General features: G+C 22.9%; 5 protein-coding genes across 5 annotated transcripts; 2 read left to right on the plus strand and 3 right to left on the minus strand. All coding sequences in view use genetic code 6, as the record gives it.

Annotated features, from left to right (window-relative positions):
- Window positions 1-645: 645 nt before the first annotated feature.
- TTHERM_00635770 (ABC transporter family protein) lies at window positions 646-6,062 on the plus strand (the record flags this gene model as incomplete). Its single annotated transcript, XM_001010117.2, has 14 exons — window positions 646-772; window positions 935-1,110; window positions 1,168-1,458; window positions 1,514-1,666; window positions 1,724-2,220; window positions 2,279-2,364; window positions 2,426-2,731; window positions 2,781-3,184; window positions 3,313-4,162; window positions 4,501-4,778; window positions 4,848-5,096; window positions 5,155-5,389; window positions 5,459-5,519; window positions 5,573-6,062. The coding sequence occupies 14 exons, from the start codon at window positions 646-648 to the stop codon at window positions 6,060-6,062; spliced, it is 4,203 nt and encodes a 1,400-aa protein (XP_001010117.2).
- Window positions 6,063-7,155: 1,093 nt separating this feature from the next.
- Window positions 7,156-8,643, minus strand: TTHERM_00635780 (alpha/beta hydrolase family protein; the record flags this gene model as incomplete). The annotated part of the gene is made up of 3 exons (XM_001010118.3): window positions 7,156-8,099; window positions 8,307-8,531; window positions 8,592-8,643. 3 exons carry the CDS (start codon window positions 8,641-8,643, stop codon window positions 7,156-7,158), a joined length of 1,221 nt encoding a protein of 406 aa, XP_001010118.2.
- A 2,497-nt stretch (window positions 8,644-11,140) lies between these two features.
- On the plus strand, window positions 11,141-14,934 carry TTHERM_00635800 (hypothetical protein; the record flags this gene model as incomplete). Its single annotated transcript, XM_001010120.2, has 8 exons — window positions 11,141-12,125; window positions 12,769-12,875; window positions 13,039-13,515; window positions 13,576-13,845; window positions 14,075-14,454; window positions 14,511-14,549; window positions 14,634-14,748; window positions 14,812-14,934. The coding sequence occupies 8 exons, from the start codon at window positions 11,141-11,143 to the stop codon at window positions 14,932-14,934; spliced, it is 2,496 nt and encodes an 831-aa protein (XP_001010120.2).
- A 585-nt stretch (window positions 14,935-15,519) lies between these two features.
- Window positions 15,520-16,014, minus strand: TTHERM_00635810 (amine-terminal motif sedlin; the record flags this gene model as incomplete). Its single annotated transcript, XM_001010121.3, has 1 exon — window positions 15,520-16,014. The coding sequence occupies one exon, from the start codon at window positions 16,012-16,014 to the stop codon at window positions 15,520-15,522; it is 495 nt and encodes a 164-aa protein (XP_001010121.1).
- A 1,710-nt stretch (window positions 16,015-17,724) lies between these two features.
- TTHERM_00635850 (hypothetical protein) lies at window positions 17,725-20,503 on the minus strand (the record flags this gene model as incomplete). Its single annotated transcript, XM_001010125.3, has 7 exons — window positions 17,725-17,845; window positions 18,096-18,185; window positions 18,436-18,525; window positions 18,776-18,940; window positions 19,543-19,632; window positions 19,883-19,972; window positions 20,223-20,503. Coding segments are annotated over 7 exons (927 nt in total), but the record flags the coding sequence as incomplete, so codon positions are not given.
- Between the last annotated feature and the right edge of the window lie 360 nt (window positions 20,504-20,863).

Genomic DNA, 20,863 nt, shown 5'->3' on the forward strand with positions numbered 1-20,863 from the left:
TACTCTTGATTTTGTTTTTTGTATTCTTATTGAATTTGTGCCTTTATTGAAAAATATATTAATAAATGTATAAAAAATTATATGTAATTAATCTCCTTATTAATACTCTTTCATAAATACAATCACTATAAATACTCTAATTTATTAAGCATTTATAAAATTACATTTTACTGTATTTTTTAAAATAAGGAGGAGTAATAATTTTTTAAAATTTATTCACTGCTCGAGACTTCCCATTTTATAATACATAAAATGATATATATATATACTCAAGATATTATTTTTTAGTAAAATGCATGAAGCAATTTGGATTTAAATTTTCCCTTTTAATACTTATAGGATTAAATTTAAATTTTAAAAAGATTTAATTGCTTTAATAAAATAGAATAAATTGTGTTTCTGATAAATTGCTTATCAGAAAAAGGAAAAAATGTTTATAGTTCCCGATTAAGTTTGCTTAATAATTAGTTAGATGGATGATCTATTTTATAATTAGATTATGTTTTTAGTTTAATTCTTTTAATGCATGCATAATTAATTATATATTTATATATATACATACATACATGCATATCTATTTATATTTATTAGGATTATATACATAATAAGAAAGTGTATTTTTGATTTAAATAAGAATACAAATAAATGTCCTTATTTATCTAGCAAACTAAAACAGTAATAGTTAAAAACTTTCTTTTTTACTCAAGCAAAAAAGAAATTATCAAAGAACTGCTCGTACCCTTGATATCGGCATGGGTATTTTATGTAGGGAGTAATCAAATAGAGCATTTTTTTTCATTTTAATTGAATTTGTCCAAATGATCATTTTTTAAATGTTTAAATGGAGTTAAGAATTTTAAAATTGTAAACAAGCTAGCAAATAGAGCTTAATTTTAGATAGAATAAAAAATTTAATTTATTAAATGTTTTAAAGGACCTACTTCGCAGCAATAATAATAAGGTGATGATGAAAATCCTTTCAAATTCATGAATAGTATGATCAGTTTAATGCTTCCTCTTTACCTACCAGGCACAATTACTGGATACGCCAAAAAACTTTTGATCAATTATGTAAATGAAAAGCATGAGCGCTACAAAGAAACCTAAAAGGTATTAAAAATAAATTAAAAGATTTGTTAGCATTTATCTTAATATAAATTAAAATAGATTATGGGATTAACTTAAAGAGCCTATTTATCTGGTTGGTTGATTACTAGTTATTTGGCCATGGGTATAATAGGTTTAATAACTATTCTTTCTTTATATTTTAGTGGTTATGAAGTGAATGGATCGTTTTCTATAATTGCAATTAACTACAGTGTGTATCTTATTGCTTCAATTCATTAAATACTTGCTATATCTACTTTTTTCAGCTCTCCTAAGCTTGCTGGAGAAATTGGAATTTTCTTCATTTCTATGGCTTCACTTCTATTTTTCTACCTAACTTATGGCACTAAAGTACTATATAAAAGATTTATTATTTTAACATTCAATATATATAAAAATCACATAGGTTTCAGACACAACTTTTGCACTGGTATGTTTGTTTCCATAGGCTGCAATATCTTTTTCTATTTTACAGCCTCAGCAATAATCTACCTAACCAGCTACTAGCAATCAGAATGACCCTGTTTCAGATATTTCCTAATCAGTCTTAGGCAATCAAGTAAAATGAAAAAATTTATAAAAGAATTTATTAAAAACTTAACTTTTAAAAAATTAGTACAACTACAAGATAGCCAGTTTTATGCTTTTCGTTGATATTTTTGTTTACATTCTTTTATATTTTTATCTTGAAGAAATCATCCCAAACGAATATGGAATAAAAAGAAGTCCTTTCTTTATTTTCAAAAAGAAGTTTTGGAGTGATTTTTTATTCAAAAAAACTTTAAGATAAAAATCTAATTATGTTTAATTTGACGATCAATTAAATGAAAACGATGGATAGTCAAATAACCACATGAGTAACTAGCATGTTATTGAATTAGGAAATGATATGAAAAACATATAAAATGAATCTCTATTAGGTGAAAAAAAGAAAAATTCAAACAATAGTAACATTTTGAATTAGTAGTCAAGTCTTTATACACAAAATTCTAATTATGTAGAACCAAATTAGAACCCACTATTAATTGATGTCATTGATCTAAAAAAACATTTTAAATCAGTTCATGCTGTTGATGGCATTTCAATGAAACTCTTCCAAAATGAAATATTATGGTAATTTTTTTTCAAACAATTATCTGATCATACATAATAAGCTTATTTAATTAATAAGTTTGCTGGGTCACAATGGAGCAGGTAAGACTACAACAATATCTTTATTGACAGGTCTGATAGAAAAAACAGGCGGAAAAATTCTATGTAAATATTATTCACTAAAAAGAAAATAAATTCTGATTTAACATGCAAACTTATTCAATAGATTTTGGAGATGAATTGGAGGAAAATATAGATAAAATCAGATAAAACTTAGGTATTTGCAACTAAAAAGATGTGCTGTATAATTATATGACAGTCACTTAACACTTGGAATTTATTGCAGGAATAAAAGGAATTAGTTCAGATTAGGTTAAGTAAGAAGTTTAAAATATTATCAATGAGGTAGGATTGCAAAACGAAAAAGATAAATTAGCAGAAAATCTAAGTGGGGGAAATAAAAGAAAGCTATCTTTAGGAATGGCTTTGGTCGGAGGATCTAAAATAATTTACTTAGATGAGCCAACTTCAGGTAAATATTGAAATTATAAAAGTGAAATAAGAAATATCAAATTTGTTAGGAATGGATGCCGTTTCTAGATAATAGATTTGGAAAATATTGGAAATCATCAAGAATAGTAGATCAATAGTACTTACTACTCATCATTTGGAAGAAGCTGAGAGACTTTCAGACAGAATTATTATCATGTCTAAAGGTAAAAAGAAAATTGAAGGACACTCAGATGACATAAAGAGAGAGTATGGTGTTGGATATCACTTGACTTTATCTGCTAAATCAAATGAATTTAAATAATAATTTGAGGAAAGAAAATAATATATAAAATAATTTGTTCTCTAATCTATCCAGGGATCAGAGTACAATGTTTAAAGTTCGAAAGACTGCATTAAATTTATCCTTCCTTTTAAGTCTATTGATTAGTTTTCTGAGGCATTTTAGTTTATAGAAAAAGAAGAATTCATTAATGTAAATTATTAATCTAATTAATTAATTTTGTTTTCATATAAAAATGAATGCAGATAAATTCTTTTTTGATTGGAAATATTTCAAAATAAATTGATTTTGTGCGTGCTCTAAATAATGTTTTTTTAAAGATAAGTTTATCAATTAATTCTTTAGAAGATGTATTCATCAAGATTGGAATTGAAGATGAAATAAGCGATGGAGGTCTTAATATCTTGTCTAATGATCAAAATTCTCATCCTATTGCGCTATACAATAGCCCAAAATATTCCTTTTTTAATTAATTCTTAGCTATGTTTTAAAGATAATATTACATGACTATTCGTAATTGGTCAGCTATTCTGATGATTTTGTTACCGATAGCAGAGATGCTTCTAGGTGTTTATGTCGCTAAGCATTTTATTGATAATTTAGAGAAATATTTTGACGTACTTGATGATGCTACAGGAGATAAAAATTAGTCTAAGCAATTAAAAGAGTCGTTTGTTTTTCCACTTAAAATGTACTTCTTGAATATCTTTATAGTCTAAGCTTACTCAATCAACACTTCAATATATGTAAATACTCCTGTCCTAGAAAGAGAAACATAAATAAAATACGCTTTGAATATTATGGGTTGTCGCCCCTTGCCTTACTGGCTAGGAACCCTTGCTTTTGATTACACTGTTTACTTCATCACGTTCTTAATTTTTTACATTAGCATTTATTCAGCTAGAGTAGAATTTTTAATTCCTTATTTAAAACCACTTTTTATAATTATGGCTTGCTTTGGATTTAGCTTAATTACTTTCTGTTATATCTGTGGTATCTTCTTTTAGAATAGCAACTCTGCTTTTAAATATTTCCCTATAATTGCTCTTTTTGTGAATTATACAATTCCTTCCATTCTACTCATGATCACAAGATTCTCCCTTCCAGATTTATATCAGATCTTACAATATGTTACGCTATTATTATCTCCTTTCTTGACCCTAGAAAAAGGTAAAACAAACTTATTTTAATTTTTAAATAAGTTATTTAAATTATTTTTAATTTACCTTAAAATTTTCTTTATTTATGTTTAAAATAAAAATCAAATTTCAAAGTATATATCATATAAGTAGAAAATGTTTGATTTTTTCTGCATAAAATAAATGAATAATGTATTGAGAGACTACATTATATGAACTTTATTATTGAAAATAAAATATATTAACTAATAATTAATTTACTTTTATAAGTTAAAATGCTATTGAAAACTAAAATATTAGCTGATTAATTAATTAAATTGATTCATTTATTTATTTATTTTATGAAATTAATATTTTTTATGTTAATAGCCTTGGCTAATATTGACTCTTAGAAAAGAATGGGATAGGCTATGTAAAGTTCAGATTTAAGAGGAAGTTAAATATTCAGTAAATGGTAGCATTATTCCATTGCCATAATAGTTTAAGGTATCGTTTATATGATTGGTGTTATGATCTATGAGAGGAAATATTACTCCTTAGCAGGTTCAAATTAGGATGTGCCATAAGACTTAGAAGAATAAGTTGACGAAGGAGTTTAAAATGAAATTAACAGAGTTTAAGATCCAAATAATAGAGATCCTATTAAAGTATGATAATTTATTATATTTTCATTTAAAAAATATATTCATAACACTTTCAAAATACTAAATTAAAAGTGTGATCAAATTTATAAAGTCTATCCAAGCTCCCCTGCGAATATTTGTGCCGTCAGAGGAACTACATTTGGAGTTGAAAAAGGATAAATTTTTGGTTTGTTAGGACCTAATGGTGCAGGTAAGACAACAACGTTTGGCATGATAACTGCTAATATAGCTAAAACTCGCGGATAAATATATCTCAATAACAAGAATATCAATGAAAGCTCAAGTATTTATTTTGACAACATTGGAGTCTGCCCTCAAAATGTAAGTTAACCAATCAATTTTAAACGTAATATAATTCCTTTAAAAATTAAACAAATAGAACTGCTTATGGGAGTATTTGAAGGCAAAAGAGCACTTAAATGTGTTCGGAAGAGTGAAAGGACTGAGTGGAAAAGACTTAAAAGAGGTTGTGGGATATTATCTAAAATACATGCAATTATCTCATTACAAAGTATAATCTTCTAAGTTATCTGGAGGAAATAAAAGAAAGTTGTGTGTTGCTAACTGTTTGATTGCTTCACCTTCTTTATAATTTTATGACGAACCCTCAACAGGTATTATTTTTATTCATAAATTTATAATAATTAAATAAATAATTAATGAATGAATTAACTTAAAAAAAGGATTAGATCCAATAGCGAAAAGATATTTATGGAAGTGCTTGAAAGACATCTTATAAAAAAAGTAATTAATTAAAAATAAAAAATGTTGAATGGTTATTTTAACTTATAAAATAGAGAGTCATCTATTGTGTTAACGACTCATTCGCTATAAGAAGCAGAAGATTTATGTGATAAAGTTGGTATTTAAGTGAATGGAAAGTTTAAATGCCTTGATAATTTATAGATTTTAAAAAGTAGAAAGGGATAAGGATATAAAATAATTGTAAATCTTATAGATGTGCCATAAAAAAATCAGGATTAAATTAACAGACTTATCAAATAGTAATACCCAGATGCAGAAATTTTAAATTAACAAGACATAAAAAGTTATGATGAAAGAATCGTTTATAAAGTCCCAAGTTAACACTTTTTATTCTCTAAGTCATTTTTCTTCTTACAAAATTTAAAGCACAATAAAATAATTGAAGATTTTTCAATTACACAAGCATCTCTTGAAGACATATTTATATAATACTCTTAATACTAAAATGAGCCAAGTAACTAAATTCCAAATAACAACAGATAATCATGCTGTTCTATCTTCTCATTTTTAAGAAGAAGATGAATTAAAATAAACTATTAACCATTTAAAATAATATTTATATGTTTTATTTTATTCTTATTTTAAAATTTATGAAATCTTTTTTCAATCATTATTACTATGCAAATCATTTAAATACAATACAAAAATATTATTTAAGTATTTTATAAATAACTCTAATTGATTATAAAATTTATTACAATATTTTTATTTCATAATTTTAATTAAAATTAATTAAATTTAATTTACTTTTAATCTAAGAACATTTTGTTAAAGTAAAAAAATAAAAATATAAATCTTACTTTTTATTTAAATAAATTACTCTAAAAGATCATTTTTAAATTATTTTTTTACAAAAAATTAACAATATAACAATTAATCTAATAATAAATAATATTTTAATTGTCAAAATAGCATTTATCAATAAAAAAAATAAATTGACCCATATTTTATTTAAATTAATCAAATTTAATTTACTTTTAATCATAGAAAATTTTTGTTCAAGTAATCAAATAAAAATCTTACTTAAATTTAGTTTAATTAAATAACTATCAAAAATCATTTTATTTTAAAATTAAAAATTAAAAAATTGAATAATTAATTTAAGTAAATACTATAAAAAAAATAATTTTACTTATAAAAATGACATTTAATCATTAAAAAAATATGTTAAATCTTTTCTTTATAATTAAATAGTTATTTAATCGACAATATTAAAATTAAAACAAATATTTTCAATTTATTATTTTAATTATTTATTTAATTTTTAGCTAAAATTTAATAATAATTAAAATGCATAATTAAATTTTTTATTAAACATTTTTTAACTAAATTGATTTTTAACTTTTTTATTATCAATTATTTAAAATACTAATTTTAAAATTTGTATTTGTTTTATATTTACATCATAAAACTTTTTTTATAAAAGATAAATAACAAAAAAATAGAAAATATATTTTTACAAGATTATTTATTGGGTAAATTTTATAAAAATAAATTTAATTAATTTTTATACTAAGCAATTGAAATATTTAATGATAGAAAATATTAAATTTATTGATTAATTTAATTTTTTAAATTTTATAAACTTTTTATTATTTATTTTAAATCAAGTTTTTCATAATTTTGGTATAAAGATATTTCCTATGTAAGGATTATTTGGGGTTTGCTGTTTGTTAATTTCGTAGTAATTGTCAGGGAGTATATTTATTAGAGAAATAAAGCATTTTAAAGGGAAGGCTAATTCATAGGCTCTTTTAATATGAATTGTGTGGCCAGTTCTTGGGAACATGAATAAGAAATTTTCTTGGACGTTTTCAAAATTAAAGTTTTTAAGCTGACTGAGATACTTGTTAGAGAGTATTTTTTATTTGGTTTGTTCATCTGTTATTTTGAATACTTATCTAAGATACGTGTTATGGTAGAATTCATAGAATAATAGTTAAGAGTCTACAAGGGGATCTATATCTCCAGTGGCATAGAATCTCAATATGTCTTATTAATTGTGACCTATTTCATAGAATTTAGACCAACCTTCAGGAAAACTAAGGAATTTTTTAAACCAAATCATGAGAGTTTCATGTGTGTCGCACCATATTGGGACTTTCTCATAGACGAAATAATCTCCCATTTAAAATAATTTGAATTTTTCATACAATTTTTCTCTCACTTTAGGATCTTCAAGCTATTCTGGATGCTCTCTTAATTTAAATTCCCTATCAAAGGTGTTAAAGACATGATACATATATAAATGAGCAGGATTCCAAATGATTGTTGGTCCAACTAAATTAATATGGGCTTTACAAATTTCAGGGTATTTCTACTATAGCAATCTTACTACGATATTTCCGCCTGAATATCCAAATAGAATCATTTTTTAACTTATCTTTAAATGCTCTTTGATCAATCTTACAACCAAATCTGCTAATTAAGTTATGTATCCTTTGTAGCTTCCTCTGTTTGTTTCAGTTTCTCCATCAAATCCAGGAACAAATAAATTGATCCATCTACAAAAGTTATTCCCAATATACGTCTCTATGGGCTGCCAATCTCTCCAGTTTCCTATTTAAAATTTTAAGATTAAACTTTTTTGGCATTAGAAATTCGTTAAAATAAGATAGATATTGGTTGAATTGACTCAATTAATTAGCTTTGATTATGAAAAAAATGCAATTATTACGCAATATAAGACGTCTTTATATATTAGATCAATTTCTACTAAAAATAAGATAAAATAACAAAAGATATCAAGCGAAATGATTTTTTTACCTGGGAAGCCATGCACAGTGAGAACAATTTCTTTGCACTCAAAATGTGAATGATCTCCAAGATTGTCTGTGTAAAAGCAAAACCATCCATCATCAAATTAAGCGCGTTTTATGAGATGCGATTTATATTAAACCAAATCCTTTTTTTATTTTTTTACCAATTCAATGCTAAATTTGTTTTAATTTTCTTTGCAAACGGAGTAAATCTTTTCGAAAATGGGAAAATCTGTTTTAAGGAAAATAGATTTAAGCAATTAAAAAAGTGCATTCAATAGAAATCATTTACTTTCTACTCTTGAAAGAGAGGTGTAGCTATATTTTTCATTATTTGTTTCCATTTTTTGTTTGTGAGCTATTTACTTATTATTTATTTTGGGAATATATATTGATATAGATAGATATTTTTGATATTCTTGTTGTGTTAATAGAACTTTTGAAATAAATTACAGTTTTTAAGATAATTAAAATCTAATTATAATTAAATGCTGGTCCTACTATTCATTCTTATTTAAATTAACAAGCTTACTTGAAACTTGCCATTATTGGTAATTAATTTAACAAAGAAATATTAATTTTACTTTTTTATTGCGTCATACTTAAAAAAATTAACTATTCCTTGTGATGTCTTCTACAAATTAAAAGATTTGAAATAGGATTTAAAACAATTAACAAGCATTTATTTCAGTTATAAACTCTCTTTTTTAGCAAATTAAATCTAAAAATATTAAAATTAAAAGAAAAATTTTATTTCCATTCGATTATTTTTAACAAAAATAATGCTAAAAATATTTTTATTGTGATTTTATTTTAAGTAAAAAAGAGTTTATTTATTTTATAATAATTTTTAAAATAATAATTTATGATCAAGTGAATCAAAGTGCACTGCTTATTTTACATTGAAAAAGACCAAGACAATACTAAAAATCAAAGTTATTTGCTTCTTTGGAACATTTATTTCTTATTAAATCTAATTTTAAGAAATATTTGTTTTTTTACTCTCAATCTTACTGAGCTTATCAGAATTAATCAAGTTCATTTATACAGTATTCTATTAAGAAAACATGTCAAATTACTATTTAAAATTCTAAAACTGCATTAAATCAAAGTAAAGCATAGAATCTTCTCTTGCGTCATAATAGTCTTTAACATTTCTAGTAATTCTTCAAATCTTTATAATAACTTGATATTATTACCTAATATTCATATGTCTAAATCCATGAAAGCTAATAGAAGGATATATAGAAATCTTACGTTTTGCTTACTTCTTTCCTTAAGCTTAAAATTTCTTCTTAGTAAAAAATGATAAAATAAAAAAATATATTTTAGTTGCTTTGAAATAAACTGATTTAAAAATTTGTATTTATTTATTTATTTCTTTTTAAACTAATTAAACTACTTGGTTAAATTAATACCTAATAAAAAATGTATGAAAATGTATATATAAAACTATCTTTCTATTTTAAATTTAATATTGCACACTTATAAATATTTATAATAATTTTAAATTAAACGTTGTTTACTGATTTACTTATGACCTAAAACGAGTTTATTTTTCAAAAATTTTACTTAAATTCTGTTATCCTGTTTTAAGAATGCTAAGATAAATTTAAAAAATATTTTTTTCATACTAAATTTTATTTTAAAAATATATCAAGAGGACAACAAAATAATTTTATGTCAAAAATGCTTTTTTTATTTAATTTTTAAATATAATTCTCGGATTATTCTTAATTTATTAGTGTTATTTTGATTTAAATGTTGCTATACATCTATTGTTTATTAAATTTTATTTGAAAATGCTTCATGTAAAAACTAAACAAAGTTTAATGGCAAACATTTTATTTTAGCATTTATTTATTTATATTTTATTTTAATTTTTATTTAAATATGAATATAATTTATTAATATTTATAAATTAAACTCTATTTTGTTTGAAATATAAAGGAAAAATAAACTTGATATCAAGTATTATTTTTTGTTTTTTTTATTTATATATCAAATACTAACACTAAATGTAATTTATTTAATAGAATTCATTGTGTTTATTTAATATTTATAATTAATTAATTAAATAAAAAAAAATTTAATTTATTTAAGAAATAATTTTATTAAATTTGTTTAATTTTTAACAATTTTTTAAAATTTGGCTTCATAATTATGTAGGCTTGCACATTTTAAAAAATCTTTACAGATCTAAAAACAAACTGTTTCTTTGGAACATCTGAGGAAAATTAAATTTTTATTTTCTATAAAGCTTATTGTTTTCTATTTTTAGTAGTTTTTTATGGAAAATAAAAATACTTTCGAATAATTATTGTATTAAAATAAATATTATTTTTTTTGAATGTAAATAAATTTAAATATTGAAATACTTAATTTACTTTGTTACAGTTTGAAATAAAATGAATTTTTATAAAAAGCTTATTATAATAAGATTAAATTAACTTATAATTAATTTCAAACTAATGCTAAACTGAGATAGATCTATTTAATATTTTATTTACATTTAATATATTTTACATAATAAAAACTTTTAAAAATATGAAATAGGCTATTTTAAAATTTAGTTTTGTATCTAAATTATTCAAATTTGTAAATGATACTTGCATAGAAATACTCTCAATTCTAATATTATTTATTGTTTAAAAATTAACTAGCAAAAAAAATAAATATAATAATAATAACTTATGATTTACTCTTTATTAGAAAATTTTATCAGTAAAAGTTTATTAAGTACCACAATTAATTAATAACAAATAATTCAATTAATTAATTAAATAAATAATTAGAAAGCTATTTTGTTCTCTATCTATCTGTCTTGGATTAAATTGAATAATGCTTGAACCTGTTAAAAGAACAAACTTCATTTAAGACCAAGCAAGAGTAAGCAATAAATTTAGAAACAATTAGAATGAAAAAAGTGCTAAAAAAGATAATGAATCGCCACCTTTAACTTCAGTGAATAATTAAAATCATCAATAATTATCATCATCCTCATCATAAAAACAAAATGTAGATGGTTTTTCTATACTTTAAAGATTTTAGATTAAAGGAGGAAACATCAAGCAAAATTTATAGCATTTAGAGTTAGTAAAAACCCACTCAAGTCAAACGAGCAAAAGCAACAACAATTTATCGTGCTAAAATTCAAATAAGCTGCTGCAGGATCCTTTTACTCCAAATTAATCTAAAATATCATTTGGAAATCATAGAAAAAGTGTAAGCACTCTGACTGGCACAAGTGGTAGCACTAAAGGCTTAATGCAATAAAAACTAAACGATTTTCTATTTTATCAAAATTCTTCATCTCAAGCAAGCACAGCTGCAAAGCTCATCCAATCAGATCAGCAGTTTTTTTCTTTTAAAAATAGTTCCTATCTTGGTAATAATTTAAATTAAGGAAATGAAAAAAGAAACTTAGCTCATGAAAATCAGATGAATTCCTCACAAAAATATTTGTGCGTTCCAAAAACTGCAGAAAGTAGAAACAGAATAAGTTAAACAAATCTAACTTCAAAAGTTACATAGGCGTAAATAGAGTAATATCTAAGTAATACTGAGCTTTTAGATAGAGCAGAAGGAAAGTCATTTAAATTTTTCAATTCAAAGAATAATAAGTTCGACTTTGTAGGAAGAAGCTAATCTCTAGTTTCTTCTTAAATCCTCAATTAAGAAACAACCTTAAGTAATAAAGTGTAAATAGACTGTCTCAATCCATACACTCTAACAGCTACAAAAAATGAAAGTCTCTTTTTTTCTTCCCATAACTTCTACTATTTTGTAATACCAATCAGATCAAAGCCATCACCTTTAAAGCTAAGTAATTTAAATACAATATAAATATTTCTGCTCAATTAAAATCCAACAAACTATTCTTAAACAGGAGACAAAAACTAGTCAATAAATCTATCTATCTATCTATTTTTTAGAAATAAAATCAATTTCTCATTCCATTCAAATACTAATTTAAATGATTGCTTGATCTTAATTTAGAAAATCTATTAATAAAGTTTAAAATTATCTCCTTTTTTTGAAATATTAAAGCAGTAACATTATAAAAATAGAAATATTAAAGGTTTCAATACATTTTTACCCTAGTCTTAAACATCAAGCACAAGATTTATTATTCAAATTTACAACAAGAAGCTATTTAGTTATAGCCATGACAAACAAACAAACAAACAAAATATGGATTTATTTTTAGGAAATCATAAAAAAGTTTTAAATATATCAAGCTAAATATTAAGCAAAATAATTCTTCTTGTTTTAAACAAAACAAGAATAATAATAAAAACTAATTTAATGAAAATAGTGCAGCATTTTGTTATAAAATTTGACTGAAAAAACTTAAAATTTTGAAAGTATTAATTGGATTAACAATAAAAATTGATTAAATTAATAAAATTTTTAAAATAAAATAAATTTATCCTTTTAATTAATTTAACATTTTTAATAAAAACTAGCTGTAAAAATAAAGAACGCTTCTGAAGCATCTCAAAATAAATTAAAAGGATTTATTTCTAAAACAGCAAATAGACCAAATACTTTTAACTCAGATGACGAATTTGATGTAAACTATTAAAGATTTTGTTTGTTTGTTTGTTTAAATAATACTTTTTAACTTTATTTTAGTATTTAGTATGAAATAATAATTATTATTGTTGATTAGTTTGTTTTAAAAAACAATTAATAAATAGATTGATTTTAAAAATGTTTAATTGATTAATATAAAGGGAAGATCTTATAAACTTTATGCAGAAGGAGGAAAGAAAATGTTTCATATCGACACTGTGTTTTTGTCACTCTATCCAGAAGTTGATATGACTGTGTAGGTTTAAGTTAGCTTTGGTGAATAAAAAATATAAATGAATGAAGCTTACCAGAAATATAAAAAATAAAAAATGAAAGCAATTGAAGAAGCAAATCAAATACAAATGCAATAAACTAAAGAAAGAGAAATGAAAGTCCAAGAAAGCATTTAAAATGAATAACAAAATAAAGAAAAGCTTTTATTGTTTCACTCAACCAACACATCTCCAATTCAAAGTATGAAAAACTTATCGTTGATAAACAAATCTGAAATTATGCAAAAGGACAGAAAATTTATTATTCAAAGTCAAGAAGGTAAAAAAAGAAAAAATATTACCTAATTCAATAAGTTTAATATGCCTGATATGTTTGATAAATATTAAAAAATGCTAAAACAGAAAGTAAAATAAATCTTTTTTATTTTCCAGCTTTTATTGATTAATTTTCACTTTTTATATTAGGAAGAACATGAAACTAAATAATAAGAAGTTTAAGAAAGGAAAAATTAAATGTTTTAAGAAAAATGCTAAGAAGTTGAAGAAAGGTTTAGAATAAGTTGTTTAAAATCTATTTTTCAAATAGAAAAAAAGAAAATTATTGAAAGAAACTGTAAATATCAATTGTGGTAGCTAGTATGGATTAAACTAATCAAGTCAATTATCTTCCTTAAATTTTTTGCAGAAAAGCTTCGTGCTAAAATGATAAAAAAGCAAATACAACACAGAGCTAAAGTAATTTTTAGTTTTCAAATAAATTATCTAAACAAACAAAAACTCGTCAAATATTTTAAAATAAAAAAATCTTTTCAATAGAAAACAAAAAATTAAATTGATTTAGTTAATAAATTATTTAACTTTATTAGAAAGAATTAATGAAAATAAATAAATAAATAAAGGAATTTCTTAATTTTTGAAAGAAAAAAATATTTTTTTTTAATTAAGCTATTTATTTAAATAAAAGTTTATTGCTATAAGAGCTATTGCAAATTGGATGATTAAATTGAGAAAAATTGGACTCTATCCAGAAAAAAGAGTTTTGAGCTTGAGCTGTATTGTTACCAATAAATTTGCTCAAATTCTGCATTAAAAATGTGAAAAAAAAGCAGAAAATATAATTTCAAATTACCTGCAATAAAGTTCAAAGATAACAGACTTAAAAACAAAGGGAATTAGTTTTGTTTAGAGAGTATTAAATATTTAGAAATAGTGGAGAGAAACCAAATAAAAAAAGAAGAGATTCAAAGAGCTTATTGTACGCTAATTTTCTAACAAATACAGTGATTTGCTTTATGAAATCAAATTGGAAGCTAAAAAGAAACAGGATCCTTATTATCAGCCAAGGTAACAATTATTCATTTATATAATTCAAATAAATAATTATTAATTTACTAATATAGTGGATTGGCTCATTTGAATAATGCAAGAATAACTGACTAGTAAGATATATTCCATTTATACTTATTTATTTACTTCTTAATTGATTTATTTTGAAACATTCATTTCTTTTATAATAAATTAAGTGTTCTAGTTTATCAGATAGTGTAAAATTATCTTTCTTAACATTGGCAAAGATATGTTTAGCTGTATGAATCATATAGAGGATCCATGATTATACTCTAATAAATGAGCATTGAAGTAAAATTTTGTTTATTTATTTGTTGATTTGTTTTAATTACTTTTATCATTAATTTACAAAAGAACAAAAAGAATTACTCCATTTCAGTTGCAATGAAAAAACCTTTATTTTTCAAATTGCCTACTAATAATTAATTAAAGAGTATGGTAAAAGAATATGCAGAAGCAAAATAATTAATAAATTGAGATATTCACTTAATAAATCTTTGAATTGGCCGATTTCAATTAAATAAATCTTACAATATAAATATTTAAATTAAAGACTTTATTTAAAATATTTTCAAATAATTTCAATTATCACCTTTGAAAGTATTTTGAGAAATTTTTTAGCTAGCAAGCTAGCTTTAAAATAATAAGGAATTAGTTTTAAAATAAATTTCAAACTCTAGTTTAAATAAACTTATAAAAGCCATATTAATAGTTAAATAAATAAATAAACAAACAAACTAATAAATAAATAAATAATTGAGAAATCAATATTTAATAACTATAAATGAATTTAATAACCAATATTTTATCTAATTATCAATAAAAACTAAAATATTTACTCTTTTTAATGTATTTGTATTTAATTTATAATTAGTTACAACATAATTTATATATAAATCAATCAATCAAGTTTATCTTAATCATTTTTTTACTCATCTGAAAACAAAAAAATTTTATGTGTTAATTAATTAATTAATCAATCAATCAACCAATTTATTTGTTTGTTTGTTTTTGTTTAATTAATTCCTTTTGTAAATTTAAAATATCTTTTTGGCTAGTTTCTCAAATTCCCTTTTTTAGGATTTCTTGATACTTGCTAACAGTCTCATCTAGCTTTGAATGGAACTTTTTAGTTAGTTAATGATCATCTATATTTTGGTTAAAGGGATTTAAAATATCTTATCTATAGAACTAATAAATTTCATTCATCAAATTTTTGATATGTCTTTCATCATAGTTTGCCATATTGCTTTTTTGACGCAAAATGACTAAAATCTTCAACTATCCAACTGTATAATAACCATAAATATCAAATTCATCTTCAGCAAGATAAACTGAATTTAAACAACCTAAAAATGAGCTAATCTATGATTTATTTTCTGTGACTAAAATCTTTTTGGTAATTTGATTATCAATCATATCTAATGTGGCAAATATATTCATTTAAAAGTTTAATTCTTCTTGCTTTGAATGGTTGTAGTTTTTCATTAAAATTGGCTCGTTCTTATTGTTTATTATCGAAACATAAACAATAGAATTTTTCAATTTCTCGTTCATCTTTCACTAATTTCTGACTTTTATATATATATTCCCTAAATTCTAATTTATATTTTAGCTTTATTTCCTTCTTGAATAAAATTTCTTTTTCAAACTATTTCAATTACTTTCTTTTTGCTTATAAAATTAATTATATATGATTGATTAATTAATTAATTAAATGACCACAATATATTTGATATTTAATAAAGAATATTATATTCTAATATAATTTATTTCTCGCTCAACATCTGTTTATTTATTTAATAAAATAATAAATTTTATGTTTTAATTTTTTCTTACATTTAATTTTTAACTAATTATTTTCTTTTTTTATAAATTAAATTTATTTTTATTTATCATTAAACTGAAAAAAAATTTTTACAACCAATTTTAGTCATTTTATGAATTAATATACATTCTCTAAAAGTTTTATTGAAGAATAGATTATTTTAAGATATTAGAATATACTTTAATATGCTTAAAATAATGATTAATTGAGCATATTTTGAGGAAGACACTTCCCCTAAAAGAGGAAAATAAATCCTGTAGTTCCTCAATAATTATGGCACCAAGATATAAACACTAATTTTTGTAGAAAGAAATATAACACAAAAATTAAAATAAAAAGTAAAATTTGATTTCTCCCTAAGGTTTTATTTAAATCATGGTATCTAATTAATTAATCATGATAAATAAAAAAAGGATAGAAATATGATTCATGGATAATATTTAAGATAATAATATAACTGGCATATAAAAGCTTGGTATTTTTTTAATTTAATAAGATATATTAAACTAAAAGTTCCAAATTATTTGATCGTTTTTGGAGAATTCGGAGGGTTTGCTTAAGAGGATTTAATTTATTTAAGTAAATTTAATTTTTAAATTTTTTTATTTTTAATAAATAATTTATTTACTTACAAAAATATGAATGATATTTATAAATTTAAAATCAATAATAACAACTATAAATCTATTTATATTTTAGGTTAAAAACACTTTTTAAAAATATTAAATAATAAAATATATCATATTATTCAAACATTTTATATTGATTCATCCTTTTTTCACCAGCTGTTTATCATTAGAAATTTAAATTAAAGACAACTAATCTTTATGATTTAAGACACTTGCCTTTTACTTTGAATTTTTATGAAAATTCCATTGAGCTAAAAATTTTAAAATAAATCTGTGTAAATTTTAAATAAATATCAAAATAGAATAAACTTTTAAATTATAAATTATTCTTTAAATTCATAAATAAAATAATATTAGTGCAATAAAAAAGATAAAAAAATAAATCAAATAAATGCTAGATTTTTATAATAAACCTATAGAACCTAAAATGTTTTATTTACAAATTATCTCCTTATATCTATATAAATACATAATAAAACAAATAAAAATATATATAAACAAAATAAAATTTAATTTTAATTTTAAGATGTATTCTGAGTGCATTTATATGTGCGAGTATTTCTATTCTATTCTATCACCAATTTAATTTCCACTTTTTAAATATTGAAGAAAAAATATATCATTAAATAGTTAATTAGAAGGAAAAAATGAAGAAAAATATGAAATAATAAAATTAATTAATAATAAAAGCAAATGAATAAAATAAATGATGAGCTTAATTAACAAAGGAAAAACAAAACAGCAAGCACGATAAAAAGAAAAAGAAAAAAGAGCTTTATTGTTTTTAATTAGTTTTTATAATTAAAAATATCACAATCCAAAACAAATAAACTGTTTATACTCAAGTTCAAGTGTCAAATTTGAGAGATTAATGCATTTTGCTAAAGCAGAACCTAAGCCTGATGCACCTTCATCACCAATTTAATTTTCACTTTTTAAATATTTAAGAAAAAATATATCATTAAATAGTTAATTAGAAGGAAAAAATGAAGAAAAAATATGAAATAATAAAATTAATTAATAATAAAAGCAAATGAATAAAATAAATGATGAGCTTAATTAACAAAGGAAAAACAAAACAGCAAGCACGATAAAAAGAAAAAGAAAAAAGAGCTTTATTGTTTTTAATTAGTTTTTATAATTAAAAATATCACAATCCAAAACAAATAAACTGTTTTTACTCAAGGTTAAGTGTCAAATTTGAGAGATTAATGCATTTTGCTAAAGCTGAACCTAAGCCTGATGCACCCATTGCACCAATTTAATTGTTACTTTTTAAATATTGAAGAAAAAATATATCATTAAATAGTTAATTAGAAGGAAAAAATGAAGAAAAAATATGAAATAATAAAATTAATTAATAATAAAAGCAAATGAATAAAATAAATGATGAGCTTAATTAACAAAGAAAAAACAAAACAGCAAGCACGATAAAAAGAAAAAGAAAAAAGAGCTTTATTGTTTTTAATTAGTTTTTATAATTAAAAATATCACAATCCAAAACAAATAAACTGTTTTTACTCAAGGTTAAGTGTCAAATTTGAGAGATTAATGCATTTTGCTAAAGTTGAACCTAAGCCTGATGCACCCATTGCACCAATTTTATTGTTACTTTTTAAATATTGAAGAAAAAATATATCATTAAATAGTTAATTAGAAGGAAAAAATGAAGAAAAAATATGAAATAATAAAATTAATTAATAATAAAAGCAAATGAATAAAATAAATGATGAGCTTAATTAACAAAGAAAAAACAAAACAGCAAGCACGATAAAAAGAAAAAGAAAAAAGAGCTTTATTGTTTTTAATTAGTTTTTATAATTAAAAATATCACAATCCAAAACAAATAAAGTGTTTTTACTAAAGGTTAAGTGTCAAATTTGAGAGATTAATGCATTTTGCTAAAGCTGAACCTAAGTCTGATGCACCTTCATCACCAATTTAAAAAAGAAGGGCTAAGCGACTCGAGTGGGCGAGTCGGAGGGTCTTAGCAGTGATATCGGGGGTTCGAATCCTATACCGCCCCCTTTATTTCGAAAAATTCCATGTAAAAATGTGAATGTTACCAGCGGTCTCCTTGGTAGGAGGGAAGGGCCAAATCTGATAGGTGGTAAAGAGGAGGCCCCATTCTGAACAGAAGATCTGGAATACAAATGGGAAGCGAGCATAATGCGTAGTCAAATCATGGAAGATTAGTAGAAATGCCATTAGGGTGTAGGTGACCCTTCCCTTCTAATATATTACCCACAATTATATATAAATAAATTGGTATACGTATAATAATAATGTATAAGTAATTATATATAGGGCCCCTATCCCGAGTGCATGTCACCATGTGCGAGTATGTATGTATGTATGTATCACCAATTTAATTTCTACTTTTTAAATATTGAAGAAAAAATATATCATTAAATAGTTAATTAGAAGGAAAAAATGAAGAAAAAATATGAAATAATAAAATTAATTAATAATAAAAGCAAATGAATAAAATAAATGATGAGCTTAATTAACAAAGGAAAAACAAAACAGCAAGCATGATAAAAAGAAAAAGAAAAAAGAGCTTTATTGTTTTTAATTAGTTTTTATAATTAAAAATATCACAATCCAAAACAAATAAACTGTTTATACTCAAGTTCAAGTGTCAAATTTGAGAGATTAATGCATTTTGCTAAAGCAGAACCTAAGCCTGATGCACCTTCATCACCAATTTAATTTCCACTTTTTAAATATTGAAGAAAAAATATATCATTAAATAGTTAATTAGAAGGAAAAAATGAAGAAAAAATATGAAATAATAAAATTAATTAATAATAAAAGCAAATGAATAAAATAAATGATGAGCTTAATTAACAAAGAAAAAATAAAACAGCAAGCACGATAAAAAGAAAAAGAAAAAAGAGCTTTATTGTTTTTAATTAGTTTTTATAATTAAAAATATCACAATCCAAAACAAATAAAGTGTTTTTACAGAAGGTTAAGTGTCAAATTTGAGAGATTAATGCATTTTGCTAAAGCTGAACCTAAGCCTGATGCACCCATTGCACCAATTTAATTGTAACTTTTTAAATATTTAAGAAAAAATATATCATTAAATAGTTAATTAGAAGGAAAAAATGAAGAAAAAATATGAAATAATAAAATTAATTAATAATAAAAGCAAATGAATAAAATAAATGATGAGCTTAATTAACAAAGAAAAAACAAAACAGCAAGCACGATAAAAAGAAAAAGAAAAAAGAGCTTTATTGTTTTTAATTAGTTTTTATAATTAAAAATATCACAATCCAAAACAAATAAAGTGTTTTTACTAAAGGTTAAGTGTCAAATTTGAGAGATTAATGCATTTTGCTAAAGCTGAACCTAAGTCTGATGCACCTTCATCACCAATTTAAAAAAGAAGGGCTAAGCGACTCGAGTGGGCGAGTCGGAGGGTCTTAGCAGTGATATCGGGGGTTCGAATCCTATACCGCCCCCTTTATTTCGAAAAATTCCATGTAAAAATGTGAATGTTACCAGCGGTCTCCTTGGTAGGAGGGAAGGGCCAAATCTGATAGGTGGTAAAGAGGAGGCCCCATTCTGAACAGAAGATCTGGAATACAAATGGGAAGCGAGCATAATGCGTAGTCAAATCATGGAAGATTAGTAGAAATGCCATTAGGGTGTAGGTGACCCTTCCCTTCTAATATATTACCCACAATTATATATAAATAAATTGGTATACGTATAATAATAATGTATAAGTAATTATATATAGGGCCCCTATCCCGAGTGCATGTCACCATGTGCGAGTATGTATGTATGTATGTATCACCAATTTAATTTCTACTTTTTAAATATTGAAGAAAAAATATATCATTAAATAGTTAATTAGAAGGAAAAAATGAAGAAAAAATATGAAATAATAAAATTAATTAATAATAAAAGCAAATGAATAAAAATAAATGATGAG

This window comes from Tetrahymena thermophila (genome assembly GCF_000189635.1).
Source record: "Tetrahymena thermophila SB210 genomic scaffold scf_8254764, whole genome shotgun sequence".
In the NCBI taxonomy this organism is placed as follows: domain Eukaryota; phylum Ciliophora; class Oligohymenophorea; order Hymenostomatida; family Tetrahymenidae; genus Tetrahymena; species Tetrahymena thermophila.